The sequence below is a fragment of the Marmota flaviventris genome, chromosome X (genome assembly GCF_047511675.1).
Source record: "Marmota flaviventris isolate mMarFla1 chromosome X, mMarFla1.hap1, whole genome shotgun sequence".
NCBI lineage: Eukaryota > Metazoa > Chordata > Mammalia > Rodentia > Sciuridae > Marmota > Marmota flaviventris.
In genome coordinates, this window is record NC_092518.1 from 132,941,490 (window position 1) to 132,960,909 (window position 19,420).

The following is a 19,420-nucleotide window of genomic DNA, read 5'->3' on the forward strand; positions in this document are numbered from 1 at the left end:
GGGCGCTCTGTATATTCTGCCTCAGTACCACAGTGGGTGAATTGTGGCAGATTAGGATGTACTGGGTTATGGCATGGGCCAGTCAAGCTCTTCGTTTCCAGTGCTTCTGTAGCTATACTTGAACTTTTCTGTAGGCCTTATATTGCCGCAGTCTATTTCCCCGTACGGGCCACCAAATGCCGCAGTCTGGCTGGGCACAAATCACGAGCCACCACACAGCTTGTAGATTCAAACAGCAACTCTTTATTCCCGAACTCACACCAGCCGTCTACAATCACGTTCTGGGGAAATCCACGTTCTCTGCCCAAATCCACCTCCACTGGGCTTCTATCTCCCAAAATATACTGTCTGAATCCCCGTGAGAACTCAAGGGGAACTCAGGCAGCAGGATATGCCCTATTCCCAGCAGGAATAATCTTAAACCTGGAACGCCCTAAACTGGAACACCCTAAACCCAATTATCCTAAACCGGGAACACCCTAATCCGCCCTGGTCCTTGAGCAAGGTCACCTACATTCAATGTCACTGCAACATGGGGTACGCTGGCAAGGAAATTGTCATACCTACTTGGCTAATGGCTCCCAGCATTATATTACTATTTTGATATCTGGGAGTGGGTGGGGGGGAGGCATCTGGGGCATTTGTATTGGATTGTTTTACATTTACAAGTGAACATGGTGAGGATTGCATCTCCATGATGTGGGATCAACCTGGCCAGGAATGAGATATTTCTTCCCACTCTTTCAAGTCCACTTTGAGGACTTTTAAAAGTGTTTCATGAGGCCTGGAGCTGTGGCACATGCCTGTAATCCTAGCGGCTTCAGAGGCTGAGGCAGGAGGATTGCAAGTTCAAAGCCAGCCTCAGCAAAAGTGAGGCGCTAAGCAACTCAGTGAGACCCTGTCTCTAAATCAAGTACAAAATAGGGATGAGGATGTGGCTCAGTGGTTGTGTGCCCCTGAGTTCCATCCCTGGTACCCTTCCCGCCAAAAAAAAAAGTGTTTCATGATCTCTCAAAATATCTTCATTTTATTAGTAATATCTCTTCTGTTGATCTCATAAATGAGATTTGCTTTGCCTTTTTATTGTGTTTTCGAAGTGCTTGCGTATGGTGTCTCTGTGTGTGTGTGTGTGTGTGTGTGTGTAGATGTTGTTGAAGTTTGCATGCTTATTTTATATCCTGCAAAATTTCAAGATCCTTTTAATGTTTCAGTTGGTTCCACACCTGATTTGGAATAGTACTCCAGGTACACTATGGTGTCCTCTACAACTAGAGTTCCTTGTACTTCCCTTCAAATCCTTTCAGTATCAATTGCTTTGTCTCACTAATTGCATGGGCTAAGACCTCCAAGACAGTGTTTAAAAAGTCACGCACACGTTGGGCGTCTTTGCCTTCCTCTTTATTAGTAATGCCTATCCACCACACTTTTTGGACAATGTTCAATTTAGGTTTTCGTCTTCAAGTCTTGTGAAACATTTTTCAGCATCTCTGTAGGTAATCTGAATTTCCCCACTTCCATCTACTAATATGACAATTTAAAAGGTTTCCTAATACGTGAACCCTGTGATCCCAGAATCAATCTTACCTGGCAATGGTATAGTATAGTGTCATTGTGATTTTGGATTCGGCTTGATAATATTTTATTATTATATTGCTGCACTAATGTTGGCAAATGATGTCGACCGGTCTTTAGTGCTGCTGCCATTATCGGGCTTGGGCAATTTTGTTCTTCCCTTGCCTGAGAGAGTCAATGTTTTACTTCATTTTCTAGGCTCCAAGCCAAACTATCCATGTTGACCCACTTGGCACCAAAGGTTTGGCCAGAATTCCCTGGGGAACAATGCATGCCTTGTGGTCTCCTGTGGGTTATGCCTTCATATTTCTCCTCCTTCTGTGGAAACTGTCTTTTTCAAAACCTTTTTGTCCGTGTTGGAGTCAGTGAGAGCCAAGTGTGTTTCCCCAAGACATTATATATTTCATTTGGTTCTGCCAAGTTTTCTGCATAAAGTTACGTAAAGTGGTCGCCTGGATCTTAGAGTTTCTTCTCGCTTGCTTTGTGTTTGTCCTGTGTGCCCTGTGTCTGTTTCAGGTGATAGATTGTGATCAATCTATCAGCTATAAAAATATGCTTTCACTCTGTTCCTTTGAATAAATTAGCACCTACTCTAGGTCTTTCAGTGATTTACAAAGAGAATCTTGATTTAACGATTTAATCTTGTGTTTTTGGTTATTTTCTCTGTCACCTGCCTGCATTAATGTTATTTCCACCTCAATGGTTAGGTTTCCATCTAGCTCTGTAGGTGGGAATTTCATTTATTTATTTATTTTCATGTTTCCATTTTCACGCATATGAGTATTCATAGTCGTGCATTTTTCTCTGATCACTGCTTCTATACATATATACATATATGCATAGATGAGTGTGTGTTTGTATAGATATAGATAGATAGATAGATAGATAGATAGGTATATCAGGGTTTCTGACAAGGAGGCTCTTTATAATAATTTATCAGTTACTACTATGTGATTTCCTGTCTTGTCTCCACTTTCACACAATACAGCCTCAGTGGAGAGCCTTTATGAGTTCTGGAGTCGGGGCAGGGGGACTTTGGCTTCTTCATGCCACCCAGCACTATTGCACTGTGCTCAGAGAGTGTCCTTTGGATCTGTCTCCTTTCCTGCACTTGCTGATATTTCCTTTGAGACCTGCTCTATGATAAGCTTTGTAACTCTTCCTGGTGTGCTTGGGAAGGTGTATTTGCTAGGATCATGTGTTAGATTCCGCACCTTCTCTCATTCTACCTTGTCACATGTGCCATTTTAAGCACTATGCCACAGGTTCTTTTTGGCCATTGAACTTGTTGTGGCAGACTGTGTTTTCTACAGATGGCCGCAGCACCTTGGCCTCTCCCTGTGATGTGACTTTGGTACTTTTTCCATCAAGCAGTGGAGGCCTCCTGTCCTCCTACTGAACTCGGGTGGCCTCTGCCACACGAGGATGCTATGGGCGTGAAGAGACTAGGTCATGGAAATGCCCTGAAATCACTCCTTGCTCCTTGAGGCCACTCAAACTGGGAACCCACCCACCATGCTTGGAGGAAGCCTTGTGGTCTCCTGTGGGTTATGCCTTCATATTTCAAGAAACCCATGGGGAGAATCAGAGAGGCCCTGGCCCTGGCTCATGAGCTTCCAGCCCATAACCCCTCTCCACTTCCAGCCATGGAAGCCAGCTCCCTTGAATATGGATCCTCCAGCCCCAAGTGGAGCAACCCCAGGCCAGGGACATCAGGTGCAACAGGGGTGACGCATCCCTGCCTGGCCCTGAGAAACACAAATCATGGTTTTTGTTTGAAGCCAGCTCTCCAGCAGGGTCTTCCTCGACACCCCCTTAGCCAGAGCTCCTTTCCCCGACAGGAGAGCCTCATGCCAGCTGCCAGCTCTCCCTTTGCTCTCTTACCTGCTCAATACCCACCTCATCCTCTGCCAATTTCCCTCCTTCCTGGCAGCGCACCTGGTTCTTCTCCTTCCAGTCTGTCTGTCTGTCTTGTGTGAATGACTTGACTCTCTTACTTCTCCTGCAGCCTCGACTTACCCCTGCTCCAGAGAAACTCAGAGCCTCCTTAGAAGGTTCGGAAGGGGCAAGACCACGCAGAACTAATTTTTGTGCTTTTACAATGATCTTTAGAAGCCTCAGAGGCATAATTTGCAAACTGGTTCTCCTAGGAAGCCCTCTCTAGCAGCAGAGTCACCCACCACTTGTCCTCCTGTATCTGCTCACTGTGCCCTTCGGGGCAGTCTTCTCACACCTTCGCATGCCCTCTGGCCTCTCGCTTCCTTGATGGCCTCATGTAAAATGACCTGATGCTGCATGCCACTCAATCCATGACTCCTGGGAGGCACCTGGAGCAGCTCCCCTTCCACATCCCTCCTGCATGCATCCTGCCCTGGGAGCACAAAGTCCAATCCTTGCAGCCTGCAAAGTCCCATGAGCATCCTACAGTCATTGGCCAGCCTATCAGGTCACCTGCTCCCCAGGACCATTTTCCTTTACCTCCATCCATGATCCCCACCCATCTGCTTAGATTTGAGGTCTGCCATTTCTGTCAGTCTGTTCTGGAAGCACACTTCCTGTGCTTTCTGTACATTTGCCGGGCATAATCTTATTTCTGTAAAAACCCAAAATGCTCCTCCTCTTTGCCAGCCTCTTCCTCAGTACTCATGGTGGAAACTGCCTACTGTGGCACTGTCTCACCATCTTGAATTTATGATTTCTAGCCTCAGGTTGGCATCCAAAGAGTTCCCTGATGTCCCATTTCCATCTGCTGGATTCTTTCTCCCTCCCAAGTGCCTCTTCAAGCCCTTTCCACTATACTCATTCTTGGCACCTCCTCTCACACCACCTGGTCATGCTCGGCATTGGACACCTCCCCATTTCTCTGACCCAATATTTCAGGCAGAATCCTCCCAAACTCCCAGCATCAAACCTACAAGCCACCTGCATCTGTATGCAGTGTGTTCCTCCATTAGGGAAGGCGCATGTCCTCCCCCCTGTGCTCCAGCTTGCATGGCCTCCTTTCTTCCAGGAACCTCATATTTTCCATCATCTCTCTCTGTCCTCTATCTTCAGCATCTCTAAGCACCCCATCCCTCCCATCCACCTTTGCACAGAGTCAAATCTCCTCTTCCTTACAAGCCTGGGCCTCACCCTCAACCCGAGCCATCCCACCACCGTCTTCCACTTAGGGTCAGTGCTCTAGGAAGAATCATCTATGCCCAGGGCTTCCATTTTCTCACCTCCCACATTGCTCTTTAACACACTGTAAGCTGGTGTGGCTCCCACGTCTCTTTCCATGAGGGCTCTAGGTCTGTTGACCCAAGGGCCTTGGTGGGACTGTATCAAAAGGACATTCTCTGGACCTCATCTCACTTGATTGGCAGCAGCAGTCAACACTGTTCTCTCTCTCTCTCTCTCTCTCTCTCTCTCTCTCTCTCTCTCTGTCTCCTGCCCCCCTTGCTATTCTATAATTGTTTTGTCCTGTGATTCTCTTCATTCTGGCCACTTCTCAGTACCCTTGCTAGTTCTACCTCCTCCAAGAGGCCTTTACATGATGGGGTTTCCTGGGACTTGATTTTCCTCAGATCGCTTCTAGTTTACACTCTATCTCTGCAGACGCTTTCCTGTATGCCCAAGGCTATAATTAGCATTTATAATAGAGAATCACAAGCACAGTTTGTGGACCAACTTGGATCACGGTCATGGGATAGATGGCTGTTGAAATTCAGATTCCTTGGTTCTATCCAAAGCCTACCTAGTTTACCCTGTGGCTGGGGACGTAAAATCTGCATTTGAAATCACTCCTCTGGGTGTTCTCATACCAGGCACCTTGGACCCAGTTACTGACTGGCAGTCCTCAAATGTGAGGCTGACATTAACAAGGGCGGCTCGATATCTCCCTCTGGTGGCTTCTTAACACCATTGTTTTTCTTTTGGAGGCTACTGTCCATCCACTTATGGAAACCATTAGGCATGTGGAACCAAGAGCAAGGGATGCGAAACCAGAGTCTGTTCTGGGAACAAGCAAGAATACATGGGGGGGGGGGGGGGACTGGAGTTATGGCTCAGTGGTAGAGTACTCGCCTGGCTCATGGGGGGGCACTGCATTAGATCCTCAGTACCACATAAAAATAAATAAATAAAATAAAGGTATTGTGTCCATCTACAACTAAAAAATATATTTTAAAGAAAGAGTAAATTGAATCATCCTGTGACTTTGTGGCACCACCACAAGCTGCTCTGTGTCAAAAGGTTGAGGGACAATTAAATTGGCACCCTTCCATTCCCGACCCGGGTGCCAGAACACAGGGCCACGCCCCTCTATGGATCCTCACACCAAGGTCCTAAAGTCTCACAGGGGTGCCAGCATGTGTCATGAATTGCCAAAGTTATGCCTCCAGGGGGCGCCTGATCAAGAGCCTTCAGTTTCCCACTAATAGCTCATCGTGGGACACACTAGGGAAACTTATGTTCTACCCCCAACACTTTATTCTCATTCTGGAAATAATGAAGCTTCACAGTAAAATGTTACAAAAATCTATTCTTCAAAGGCAGTGCAATTCGCCCATCGTTCCACAGTTTAGAAGCAGTGTGCCATGTGTTGGGTGAGCAATGACGGATGGGAACAACCCTGTGCTGTCCTGAGCTACCAATGTAGCTGTGTCCTGCTCTGACTGGGTAGAGTTTCCTACTCTGGTCCTCGCTGAAGATTCTCTATGCTTCCCCTTCTATGGGCGTGGCAAACACGTGCAAAAGATTCACCTCCCACCACCTTGGCATGTTACTCCCGAAGAGAGTATATGGAATAAGAAGGTATGAGGGGATTTCTTCATGGGCCCTAAGAGAGGATGATCTAGGACAATTCATTACAGATGTGCCCAGATTTCAGGACTGGACTCAGTGCCGAGTCTCAGAAGAGCACACTCTACCAAATACCACTCCATGCTCAGCATTGCCTCTTTGCTCCTCTGCTTACCTGGATGCGGGACCAAACACTCACTTGCTCTTTTAGAAGACCGTGGTGTGGACATCTGTGAAGGCTGTTTGACAGCCCAAATGCCACGTGCTTTGTTTTCCCAGCAGTAGCCTCAGAACTCGAGGGGAGGGTGGGGCTTTGGGGTGACTATCTCAGTAGATGGAGAACTGAGGTTGGCTCCTGAAGCACTAGGAGGAGTTCTCGGCAGCAAAAACGAGGGAAGTCGTCATGGTCCAAGCGTCTGCGAGGTAGAGGGGTATGGAAGAGGCGCTCAGTCTCAGGAGCTGTCAGGGCAATGCAAACGAAACCTCAGTCAACCCAGGTACCCACCCCCCACTCCACCCCTTCTGGATACCTCTTGGGAAAAGGAAAATAAGAGCTGTTGCTGAGACTGACAAGATGTGGCCAGCCTCAGGCACTGCCTGTGGGAATTTCAAATGGCACAGTTACAGTGGAAAACAGTTTTGGGGTCCCTCAAGCTATTAAACATAGGATTACCATGACACAGTACTTGCATTCTGTGATGGTGTGGATGTGAGGTGTCTCTTCAAACCTCCCGTGTTCACGCAGAAGGCGGAACAATTGGATGGTGAGAGCTGCAGCCCCAACCGGTCCGTCCTAGTTTGAAAGGACTGTCTGGGTCTCTGTAGACAGGCGGGGTGTGGCTGGAGGAGGGGGTCACCTGGAAGGGTCGTTCTTCCCTGTACCCCTTCCCAATCCTCTCACCCTGCTTCCTGGCCACCACAAGGCCAGCAGCTTTCCTCTGCCACTGCCCTTCCACCCTGGTGTTCTGTATCACCTCTGGCCCAGACCAAGGGAGTCGGTCGACTCTGGACTGAGACCTCTGAAACTGTGAGCCAAAATAAACTTTCTCTCCTATGATTGTTCTCATCACATCGATTGGTCACAGTGGAAAATGTTGACAAACACTCACTCCTGGTGCATGTCACCCAAGGTGAAAGAGGCACTCAAGGACATACAGGTAACTGAATGTTCACTGGTGCTTCCAAAGGAAGCATCCCAAGTGTCACCTCGGCGTGGCAGGATCGCCAACACGTGGTCTATCCCACAACACAAGGTTGGGCAGCCTTCGAGAGGAGTGAAGTCTGGATGCACGTTCTAACTTGGATGGACCTGGAAATGATTTCAAAGGAAATGAGCCAGACACCAAAGGTCACATCGTGTCTAAGCCCATTGAAATGTACAGAGAGGCGGGCCCCAAAATTAGTGTTGGAAACCTGAGTTGTCTTAGAAAGCAGGTTCATGGTGGTAGCGGTTTACAGGGAGGTGGGAGTGAGGAGCCCACACTCTGTGGGTGCTGGTTTTCCCTGGGGACCAATGAAAACCTCGTGTAGGTGCCGAGATGGGCTGAGTTCACAACACGGTGAATTGACTTCATGCCATTGAAGGACGTCCTTCACGGGCTTAATTTCAGGTTCAGTTGAATTTCACTTGGATAAGCAACTTTTAATTAGAAAAGCACAACAGTTATTAGACTAAGTCTCAAAACCTTGAAGTATTCTGAAAAGGCTTAAGCAACGAATTCCTAAATATTTCCATTGAACCTTCCCATGGAGCCCGTTTATTCTCACTAATAAACATGGCTTACAAAATAAATCTGCTTTTGAGGGGAAAACACATACTGAAACGTGCAGCATTGTTTCTCGTGCTTGCCAGCCTCGCGCCCACCCGAGTGGAGTTCAGAAGGGCTGGATTTCTCCAGCTGCTTCTTCATTGCTCTGAGGGGAAGCACGCACCAGTCCCAGTAGGGCCAGGGACCACTGCCTAGGGCTTGCAAAATCACCACTGGGGAACTGCTGCAGACCTTTTTTCCTCTGTCCTCAACCCTTCCAAGAGTAGACACACTTACAGTTCTTTTGGACAAGTGGAGACAAGGGATCGGAGATGTTAGGGCACAAGGTGCACATCCCACAGCTGAGAAGTGGCAGAGCTGGGAGGGCAACCCACGTCCTTGTTTGAGAACATCCCTCTGAGTTGAAGACATGCATCACGAATGCACCCCGCTCTCTGCCCTCCCTGGGGAAGTAAAGAGGCCCGATGGTAGGTCTTGAGATCTGGCCCCCTTTCCTCCACAGGAGGAGGAACCCTTCATTCAGTCAGTGCACAGGCACAAATGGCAGTCCTCCTGTGGATGACATATGGAATCCAATGCTTTGTCTTGGTCTATAGAGGCCCACCCCCCACACCCGCCACAGGGCACCCCAGTCTGATCAGTGTGATGCTGGGCAGGGGCTGTCTGCCACCTCATGGTACAGGGCTGACTGTGGGCGCCACCCTGCCACTCAGTGTTCAGGGATCTCCTGCTGAGGGCTCGGAGGCAGTCACCATGGGGGTCTTCACACCAAGGGAAGGGGCATGCCCTGCCCATCAGAACTGTGTCCTCCTTCCCGAGAACTCCCCACAGCAGGGACGCCTCTAGACAAAATCGGTGGAAGAACCTTATCAGACGGCAGCTCTCTGTCTCTGGTCTCTGATGTGAATGGCTGATGGGAAGTGGGTGCTGTGTCCGCGGTGCCCTGTGGTGTAGGAAGTATGTGCCCAGCACACCCCAAGCAACTGTGAGGTTCATCCTCACCTCCCTACCATCCCAGGTCACAGGCACGCTGTGCAATCGCTCTCGTCACAGCATCCTTTGTGTGCTGAGCACCCCATCAGCATGCTGGGGTCCATGCACGCCCAGGGTCCTGTGGTCCCGTCACCACCTAAGTTTCGGCTTCACCTTCCTCTGGGCTGAAGTGCTTTGCTTCACAATGTTTCTCTCTCAAAGGTCATTTTACAGTGACCAGGTGTCCTCGATCCCCGCTGCACAAATGGACCTGACCTCATGTGGTCTGGCGGGTGTGTCTCAGGGGAGAACAGAACGTCTTTTGCTTCACTCTCCTCCCCCCAAAACCCATTCTGGGAAAACTCCCTGCCCGCCAAGCCCATCCCATGGAGGGTGTAGTCCCGTGTCCAGTGCTTCACTCATTCATTAATCTGCTGGTGCCTTCCTCCATTCATTCCCTGGATTGGGTGGGTGTGACCGAATGAGATGGAGATCAACACTCTGCCTCTGAGGATGTATTAGTACTTCCTGGTTTCCATAGTAAACTAACGTCAAGGAGAGCATTTTGATGACATTCTGGTTTCTATGACAACCGGGGCAAGCCATTCCTTCCTGGCAGCAGACACATTTCACAAGGATATTTACAGACTGGAGAGATGGGATAACTGTAGAAACCTCAACACTAGTAGGTGTCTGCTATCAACGTGAGTGAGTGCAGGAGTGTGTGTGTGTATGTGTGTGTGTGTGTGTGTGTGTGTGTGTTCACATGAGCGCGTTGAGTGTTGGGAGCCTGTGTGTCCTTTAATCGCACATTAAGGGCTCTCATCCCTTCTGTTTGTTAGGGAGGCTGGCGGCTCCCCACGAAAGGCGGGCTGGGGAGACTGAGTAAAGTGTCATCATGTCCCTAGATGACACCTGTTGTGTGAGGGCTTTGTCTTCTGAGTCACTGAAAGCGGAGATCCCCTTGTATTTTATGAACGGCCACCTCCGTTTCACGATTGTCGCGTGCACCCTTTACCGTGTAACTTTGCTCTTCTTACAACTCCTTGTCATAGAAACCTATTTCGTGTAGGGAGGTTGGGAGAGAGACACTTGAGGACAGCGGGTGATGAGACAGGTGGCTGGAGAGTGGGACTGGAAGATCACACCGTGTAGCCTAGATGATAATACTGTGCTCATCCTGGGTGCTGACACACACACGCACGCCCACAAAGAAGTGTCTTCTCTCAGACACATCACCTCTTGTCACACCACTCACCGCAGTTAGGTGGATTAAGCCTGAAGCAGTAAGTACTACTCGAGCACCTTCGCAAAGGGTCTGAGTTTGTTCGGTGCCTGTGAGGAAGCGCATGCCGGGGAAGAGGTGTTGTCTGTGCTCATCGTGTGGCTACAGAAAAGCCTAGGCTTTACAGGATAGCTGGATGGGGTCTTTCCCAAGACCTGTGTGTTTGGAAGGAGCAGGATTTAGGTACAGGACAAGGAAGCCTCTCACTTTACCCAAGGCGCTGCTCCTGATTCTGAATCTGGGACTCTGCCAGCCCTGCTCGAACCTCAGTCAATCAGTCAGTCCTCATCAAGATCCCTCTGTCTCCCTGCATGTCCATCTCCCTATGCCTCTGCCCTAGCTACCCACCGATCATCTTTCCTTCTGTCTATCTGCCCGTCCATCCATCCATCTGCCTGCCTACCTACCTACCTGTCAGTCTCTCTAGAGGGAGAGAAAACTGCTGTTTTCCCAGCTGTGCCAAGTGAGAACAGAAATCCACACGCAAGGGCTGTATGCAAGCCCTCCATAGCAGGTGTTTGGGAAACGGGCCCAAGCACGTGCTGAGAGGAGCACTGAATTAGGTGACCAAACACATGCGTCTTCTCATTGCCTCTCTGAAGGAGGCACTGCTGCCGTGACCAGAAAAATACGAGTAAGACATGTTTTGATTGCCTGCTCAAGGTCCTCTGTTAAAGTGTATGGTACCTGAGAACATGTAGCCAAATGGGGATGCTGAACAATATTGAAATGGGCTGGGAAGCGCTTAAAGCGTCTTGAATCCTTTTAGAAATAAGCCTTTTCAGTGGAAAAACATTTGTGGGTCCAGCCCGTGGCCTCATTTGTCAGCAGAAGGCATTGCTTTCCTGGATGACTGAATTACGGATGCTTCGCCTATTGCTTACTTTGTCATTTTAAACACGAGTTCCCCTGTATGTTTCCAATGTAAGGAACTAAGTGGACCTGAAAATAGTATCTATGCTGGAAGCAGAAACATTTTGGGGAACGGGAATGTGGAGAGGCAGTGAGCACGCATTGTACGCGTGTGAACATGCGACCCGGGCATCTTGCGTCTCTAACATCAAGGGATCTGAGTGTGCATGTGGCGGTGTGTGCGTGTGCCCCAGCGGCTGCATGTTGGGGTGCGGTCCGGCTTCAGAAGGGTGCACAGTCATGCTTGTTGTGTGGGCTGGGCTGGCAGGTCAGTTGAGGAGAGACAGAAGGTCTGGAGTCCCCTGTTACTCCTTGTCCCTCTTATCCTGTGTCCTCAGGTGCTCCAAGGTCTCCTACTCTGAGTTTGCTTAATCAGGGGTCCCCCAACCTGTGCAATCAGACACCCTCACCCAGGAGAGGTTTCGCAGCGGTTACTCCAAAGAAGGTCTAGCTCTTCCTTCTTAGATGTTTCTTGTTACGTCTACCCTAAGTGCTGCTCCCTGATTCTGAATCTGGGACTCTGCCAGCCCTCTTGTACATCAGTCAATCATCAGTCCTCATCAAGACCTCTCTATCTCCCTCCATATCTACCCAAAGATGTGCACGTGTGCCTTTACTTTAGCAACCCCTTTTTGCATAAGAAAACATATAATTTTGTTTTTGTGGGGTTTTTGGAAGTGTAAGGTGTTGTGATGTACTTGTGAAAACTGGGTGGCCCTCGAAGAGGCATGATACTCGCCCTCCAGTAGCCTGGACTTGTTAAAAGGACTGCCCTTGTGAACCATAAAGACATATAAGAATACAGCAGTCTTGGTCCATACCGGTGAAATCTGGAAGGAGAGGAAAGAGGATGTGTATTGAAGAAGAGACAAATAATAAAGTGTGAGGAAAATGGATTCTAGGACCCAGACGTATGTTTGGTCACATTACCTCCAGGATAACAAATAGTACAAAACACCACATAAGTGTTACAGAGAGGTCACATCCGTGCACTACTTCACACACTGTATGCAACATGTTTTAAAAAGGAGCTATGCAGAATTTGCCAGAGAATGAAATCTTACAGAAGCACGTGAAGACTCAATTACACACAAGGTGCGTGTGGATAACACTCATCATGACATGAGGCTGGGCCGTAGCTCTGTGGTAGAGCATTTGCCTTGCATGTGTGAGGCACTGGATTTGATCCTCAGCACCGCATACAAATAAACAAATACAAAATTCGTCATGACAATGACAACAATTTTCCCTCAATGTCATCTATAATATTTTATTTATTTATTTATTTGTTCTTTTTAGATACACATAACAGTATATTTTGACTTAGACATGTGCAGTATAACTGATTCTAACTAGGATCTCATCCTTGTGGTTGTACGTGATGTGGAGATTCACTGATCATGTATTCATATATGAACATAGGAATGTATTCTACTGTCTTTCCCATTCCTATCCCCCTCCCTTCTCTTCATTCCCCTTTGTCTAATCCAATGAACTTTTATTCTCCATCCCCCTCCTCTTGTTGTGTGTGGGCATCCGCATATCAGAGAGAACTTGTGGCCTTTGGTTTTGGGGGACTGGCTTATTTCGCTTAGCATGATAGCCTCCAGACCCATCACTTTACCAGCAAATGCCAAATTTTCTTTCTTCCTGATGGCTCAGTGATGTTCCGTGGTGTATATACACCACATTTTCTTTATCCATTCATCTGTTGAAGGGCACCTCGGTTGGTTCTATAGCTTAACTATTGTGAATTCACCTCCTAACCTTGCTGTGGCTGTGTCCCCTTAGTATGCTGATGTGAAGTCCTTCCAGATAACTAGGTCAAATGGTGCTTCCGTTCCAGGTTTTCTAAGGAATCTCCATGATGCTTTCTAGAGTGGTTGCACCAATTTGCAGTCCCACCAGCAATGTATGAGTGAACCTTTTCCCCACATCCTAGCCAACATTTATTGTTACTTGTGTTCTTGATAATCGCCATTCTGACTGGAGTGAGATGGAATCTCAGTGTAGTTTTAAGTTGCATTTCTCTAACTGTTAGAGATGTTGATCATTTTTTTTTTTTCATATATCTGTTGACTTTTTGTATTTCTTCATCTGTGAAGTGCCTGTTCAATTCCTTTGCCCATTTATTGATTGGGTTATTGGTTTCTTGGGTGTTAAATTTTTGAGTTCTTTATGTATCGTGGAGATTAATGCTCTGAGTGCTCAGTCTGAGGTGCCAATCGCAAAGATTTCCTCTCATTATGTAGGCTCCCTCTTCATTGTTTCCTTTGCTGAGAAGAAGCAATTTAGTTTGGTAATGTCACACTTATTGATTCTTGATTTTACTTCTTGTGCTTCAGGCGTCTTGTTACAGAAGTCGGTTCCTAAGCCCACATGATGGAGAGTTGGGCCTACATATTCTTGGAGTAGATGCGGGGTCTCTGGTGTGATGTCTAGGTCCTTGATTCTCTTTGAGTTGAGTTTTTTGGCAGGGTGAGATAGGGGTTAAAGTTCATTCATGGGTTTCCAGTTTTCCCGGCACCATTTGTTTGAAGTAATCCATTCATGGTGAAAAATGGAAATGAGGAATAAAACGCGTTTGTGCAATGGATAGAACTAGAGGGTTTCCGCTGCGTATTTGGGGGTGGAAGAGTAAGAAGAGAAGGATCATGGGAACGATTTCATGGGCTGCCCTACACTTTTCAGTAAGGTTGGAAGTTTCTGTGGTTGAAGTTTGGCATGTACGACAGTGATGCTGGAAAATGGCCCTTCACAAGAAGATGCGTGTCATAATGCTCCTATGATCGGAACTCTGGTTCCACACACCTGTGTGTGAGCGTGTGCCTGAATGTGCAGGTAATATGTTGGAAGCACACAGGTCCTTCCACTAAGAGTGAGTGGCTTGGAAGGTTCTCTCTGATCTGCAGATGGTAACACACATTAAGTTGGGGGGGTGGCGGGGAAGAGTAAAAGTCCTTTGGATTAGACAAAGGGGAATGAAGGGGAGGGACGGCGTGGGAAGGGAAAGTCAGTAGAAGGAATCAACATAACTTTCCTTTGTTCACATATGAACACAGGACCAGTGTGGCTCCATATTACATACAACCACAACAATGGGAAGCCATATTCCATGTGTGTATGATATGTCAACATACATTGTACTGCCATTGTATACCCAAACAGAACAAATAATAAATTTAAAAAAAAAAAAAACGCGAGTGAGTGGCTGCTGCATGCTAACCCTTGGCAGACCTTCCTGTGCATTTCACGTTCTCAGTAAGCCTGGTTAATGTGTTCTAGAGTGAGACAAACCCCATTTTTTGATTCACACACCCTCCAGCACCCAGACTGATAATAGGAAATCCATGTGGCCAAGGCACATGAGGTCCTGAAAGGTGTAGTTCCTACTCTCCTGCAAGAGAAGCGATCACATTATACTGAGAGGCAGAAGGTGGATATGTTCTGAAATGCAAGAGATGCAAGAAAATAAATGTGGACATCTGCATTATGGGTGACATTAGGACATGGCTTCTGCTGCAGAAGTCATGCATTCCAGAGATGGGGAAGGTAGTCACACACAGTCGGCTTATTTTCCTACCTGTTTCGGGTTTTCCAGATTAGCATCACAGGGCAACAGGTCGTGGCCATCTGCATTTGGGTGCCCTGGAGTCCCTGGAGGAAGAGTGCAGTTTGGAGGAACGGAGCAGAGTGAAGGTTCTGCAGGTGAGGAGTTGCAGCAGCAGATGTGGGACTGGACCTTCATGACCCTGGGTAAGCCTCTCCCACAGCCCCCTGTTGCGCCTTGCTGTTCAGACCCTTGTTTTCACGGTAAGAATCACAGATTTGGTATTGGAAGACAGAAGATGTAAACCACGAGACAGCAGTTCAGGCCACAGCTGGAGACCAGTGCCTGAACCAGTGTGTTCTTCCTCACCCCGCCAGGCAGGAAGAATCAGCAGGAGGACCTTCACAAACCCCTGGGTCCCACGTGCAAGCTCTTGAACGTGACATTGCACAAACACCTCCTGCAGGAGGGCAGGGCGGCACAAACCCCTCAGAAAAGAAGAAAATCTGAGGCATTCTCCAAGGGAGAAGCCCCAGGAGCCAAAAAGGCACAGAATGTACAGTTCGAGGAAGGGTCCCCTGGCATGACACCCACTTCCTCGTGTGCTTGCTCTTTGAGCTGCACAACCCTTACAGTTAGGACAAGATGTTGGATTTGCCTTGTTATGGAGCCCCCCTGACACCTCCAGGGCTTTGTCTGTTTTTCCCCAAGTACTTTCCATTTATAAACCCTGCTGTGAAGGACGCACTCTCTGTGTTTCCTTCTTTCATCCCTCAACAATCTCATAGAGCAGGGTGCTTCTACTTGCACGAGAGGAATTTTCGCTTTTGACACTTTTCTGCTTTTCCTTTTGTGAACTCCAGGTTGCTCCTGTATCACCCACAAAAACAAGCGGTCAGCCCAGCACCTCAGGGAGACTCGGGCGGGAAGAGAACCACCACTCAAGCTGCCAGCCCTTTGCAGTCCCTGAGGACTTCACGTGGCCTTAGGACAGAACTGCGTCAGCAGTGGTTTTGACAGCCAGGCGTCCTGCCCTCCTCCAATCACCTCCTGACCCCCAACTCCAACTGCAATGGACACCCAGTATGTCCTATGCAGTTGGAAAGGCCGCTTGTGGCCAGCCAAGGTTTTGTCCAGATCTTGGACTTTGCCGAAATATAAGAGGAGAAGGGTGCTTTCTCTCCAAGTCCAGATCCTCTCTGAAGACCAAAAATTGAGAGTGAAGGGCAAAGACGCAAGGGCCCTGAACAAGTTGGAAATCGAAGCCCTGGCCACCTCAGCCCGGGCATGGTCCAGGGCCACTGTGCCATCGGGAGAGAAAAGAAGGTACAGAAGAGCCCTTAGAGTGGCGCTGGAGATTCTGACTGAGAAAGCCCACTTGGATCAAGGAAGAAAACCCGAGGAGCCAGGGACCCCTAAGGTGCCTGCAGAGGTACTCCAAAAGCCAGCCAGCTGGCGACCTCGCAGAAAGTATCAGGGGCGCAAAGGGCACTTGTGGACTAAGAAAAGGGGACAACGGGGATCCCTGTGCGGGCATTCAGAGAAGGAGAACGACCTGCATGGCGAGAACTCCCAGGTGCACACAGCCATCCGCCTGTCTCCAGCTGAAAAGCAAGCAGAGGCATCACAAGGCGCCCACCAGCGTCCAGATTTCCTGCCTCCTTGTGGAGGTGACCGCCAGGAGGAGGGGGCAGAAGAAGCAGGCCCCTTTGCACGTTCCCCCACCGTGGGGGAGGATGCCTGTGCTAAAGACGAACAGCCAGCTTGGTCGCCTGCAGCAAGACTCTTTGCAGCTGTGCCCAAAGCTCAGCACCAAGAGGCGGGGGACACCTGCCCAGAGACCCCGGCTACTTCCCAGGAGAGCACTGCCTTCGCAGAGCATGCAGAGGGCCCAGGCGAGGGTGCCTTGGAAGGGATGGCAGCATCCTCCACCTGCTCCACCCCGAGCCTGCATCGCTCCCTCGGTTTCGCCCACAGGAAAAGGAAGCTCGAGGCGCCAGACCCCAAGAAAGGACTGCCGGGGCGCCCACGCCCTGTGCGCTCCCAGACGATGAGGGACGCCAGGGCCAGCACCATAAGGGCTGGCGATCGACCAGCACGAGGAGCCGCAGCAGGGCCTTGGGCACGCGAGCCCTGCCCTATCAAAAGAGGGACGATGGTCTGGTTCAAGTTTCAGGATCATCCGTTTTGGCCGGCAGTGGTCAAGAGCGTGTGCAAAACCCAGAAGACGGCCCGGGTGCTGTTGATCGAGGCGAACCTGCGCGGGGAACGCAGTGGCATTCGGGTCCCTCTGCACAGGCTGAAGCACCTGGATTGTGAGGAGAAGGAGAAACTCCTGAAGAGAGCCAGCAAGGCATACCGGCAGAGTGTGAACTGGTGCTTGTCGCTCATTTCCCACTACCGAGAGCGGGTCGGTCGGGGCTCTTTCGTGGGCTCCTTCCTGGACTACTATGCGGCCGACGCCAGCTACCCCATGCGCAAAGCCATCCAAGACGGGGACCTGAACGTCAATTTTCCAAAGGTGAATTATGCCGACCTGGAAGATTCCGAGGAGGAGACCTCGGTGGGCGTGGGCGGCAAGAGGCCCTGCAAGAAGCTGCTCCCCGACCGCATGAGGGCCGCTTGGGACCGAGCCAACCAGAAGCTGGTGGACTTCATCGTGAAGAAGAAGGGGGTCGACCACCATCTGCTGGACATCGTGAAGGGCAGGAAGCAGTCCCGGTGGCTGACGTCCTTTCTGAGTGAAAACCGGTACGTGTTCTGCATCGAGACGTACCTGGAGGACGAGGATCAGCTGGACGTCGTCGTCAAGCATCTGCAAGAGATCTACGAGCAAACGGACAAGGCCTTGCTCGCTCTCATCAGAGACGACAAAGTGAGATTTCTTGTGGAAGTCCTGCTGCCAGAAGCGATCATTTGTTCAATCGCTGCGCTGGATGGACTCGACTACAAGGGAGCAGAAGAGAAGTACCTGCGAGGGCCACCCGTGCATCCACGGGAGAAGGAACTGTTTGACAAAGACATCTTGAAGCAGATGAGGAAGAGATCCAGGAGAGGCAGAAAGGTGGTCAGGTCTCTTCCCCAGCCCTGTACCTCCGCAGGGGCCTCCTCCTCTCCCCAACCCATCAGGCCGCCCATCTGTGTGAAAGGAGGCGCCTCACCCCCTCCCTAGGCAGTCCCATATGCTTTGCACCTTCGAGACTTTTGGAAGGTGCACTCTTCATGGTGGATCCATCTCTCCCCTTGGTGGATGCCACCTTCAGCCACATTTCTTGTCCCCAAACCCCTCACCCGCTATTTGGCTCAAATACTGCAACACCCTTTGGGAGACAGAGCTGCTCATATGTTGCTAGAGGAACATTGCACTGTTTCTCACGACACTCCTTCCCTTCCCACTTGATATTTTCATACAAGACACACACCAGCAAAGGCCCGGCCTTCAGCTATCTAGCAACCCTAACCTGGGAAACCTCATGCGTGTGTTCATACAAACATCCCCTGGATTTTTCATGCGTCCAGGGACATATGGATACACATATGCCTTGGGCTCCTTCTTGACCTCATCCCCGAACTTTCCCTGCTACACCTTTTTGCTTCTTGAACAATAGCCTTGGAGTCAAAACCAATGACAGAGATGCTTTCTCCTGTGATATCATCACCTTCTGATACTTCTTCAAAAGCCATTCTGGAAGTCCAGCCGAGCACAGAGTTGCTGGATCACCAGCCCACCGTCCTCTGGGCATGGGTGAAATCCTGGCACCCAAGGGCCCTTTTGTCCTGTGGGATCTTGCCTAGGAGCATCGACTTGGTGCATTCGTGAAATTCCGCCTCTGGGAGCAGGGAGTGGCCCTGCTTCGCAGGCTGAAGAGCAGCGGCTTCCTGAAGCACACAGGCCACAGGCCCCCTCCCATCACTGGCAGCGACTGGATCCTCCTCACATGGCCATCGAGTCCCAGGTTGACCACTTCACAGGCCAGCCACTCCATGGAGTGGATGGGAGAGGAGCCCATCCACAGAGGATGAGTTACAGGACAGCAAGCATTTGCTCTGGATCCCACAGGCCCTCACACAGAGACATTTGTCTCAGGGTGTATCCCCCGCCTTCTTCACGGGCCAGCAGGCTCCCACCGCAGAAACGCAGACTGGGTCAGTCTTTCCAGGCAGCTGGCACAGTGCCAGTACCGGGGCTGCCAAGTTGCAAATGGAAGATAGAAACAGCCTCTGCTCGGCCCTACCTGGCCATCGTCCAAATGTAATTAAACACACACCCTCCAATGATGCGTGCAGAACCCACGGATTCTCCTACTAACTTGAAGCAAAACGTCTTTCTGAGAATACACGTGAGAAAAACCAGTTTACTTTGAAAACTTGATTGAATGAAGCATTGAGGGTTGAGGGGATCCTGAGCGGGTGGGTAGCTGTTGGAGGAAGTCCCTTGTTCTCGTGTGTTCCCATGGCAGGTGCTTTTCTCGACCTTGCAAGGTAGCTCTCTGGATTCACAATCCAACTGTTGTGTCTTTCCCCTTGGACTCCTGCTCCATCACGCTTGAAATTGCACCACGGCTCAGGTGGAGCATC

The 19,420-nt window shown here is 49.6% G+C and overlaps 1 protein-coding gene across 1 annotated transcript; it reads left to right on the plus strand.

Annotated features, from left to right (window-relative positions):
* The first annotated feature begins 15,914 nt into the window (after positions 1-15,914).
* Positions 15,915-18,399, plus strand: LOC139703180 (PWWP domain-containing DNA repair factor 4-like). The gene has a single exon (XM_071606110.1). The coding sequence runs from the start codon at positions 15,915-15,917 to the stop codon at positions 18,012-18,014; it is 2,100 nt and encodes a 699-aa protein (XP_071462211.1). The 3' UTR covers positions 18,015-18,399.
* Positions 18,400-19,420: the final 1,021 nt, after the last annotated feature.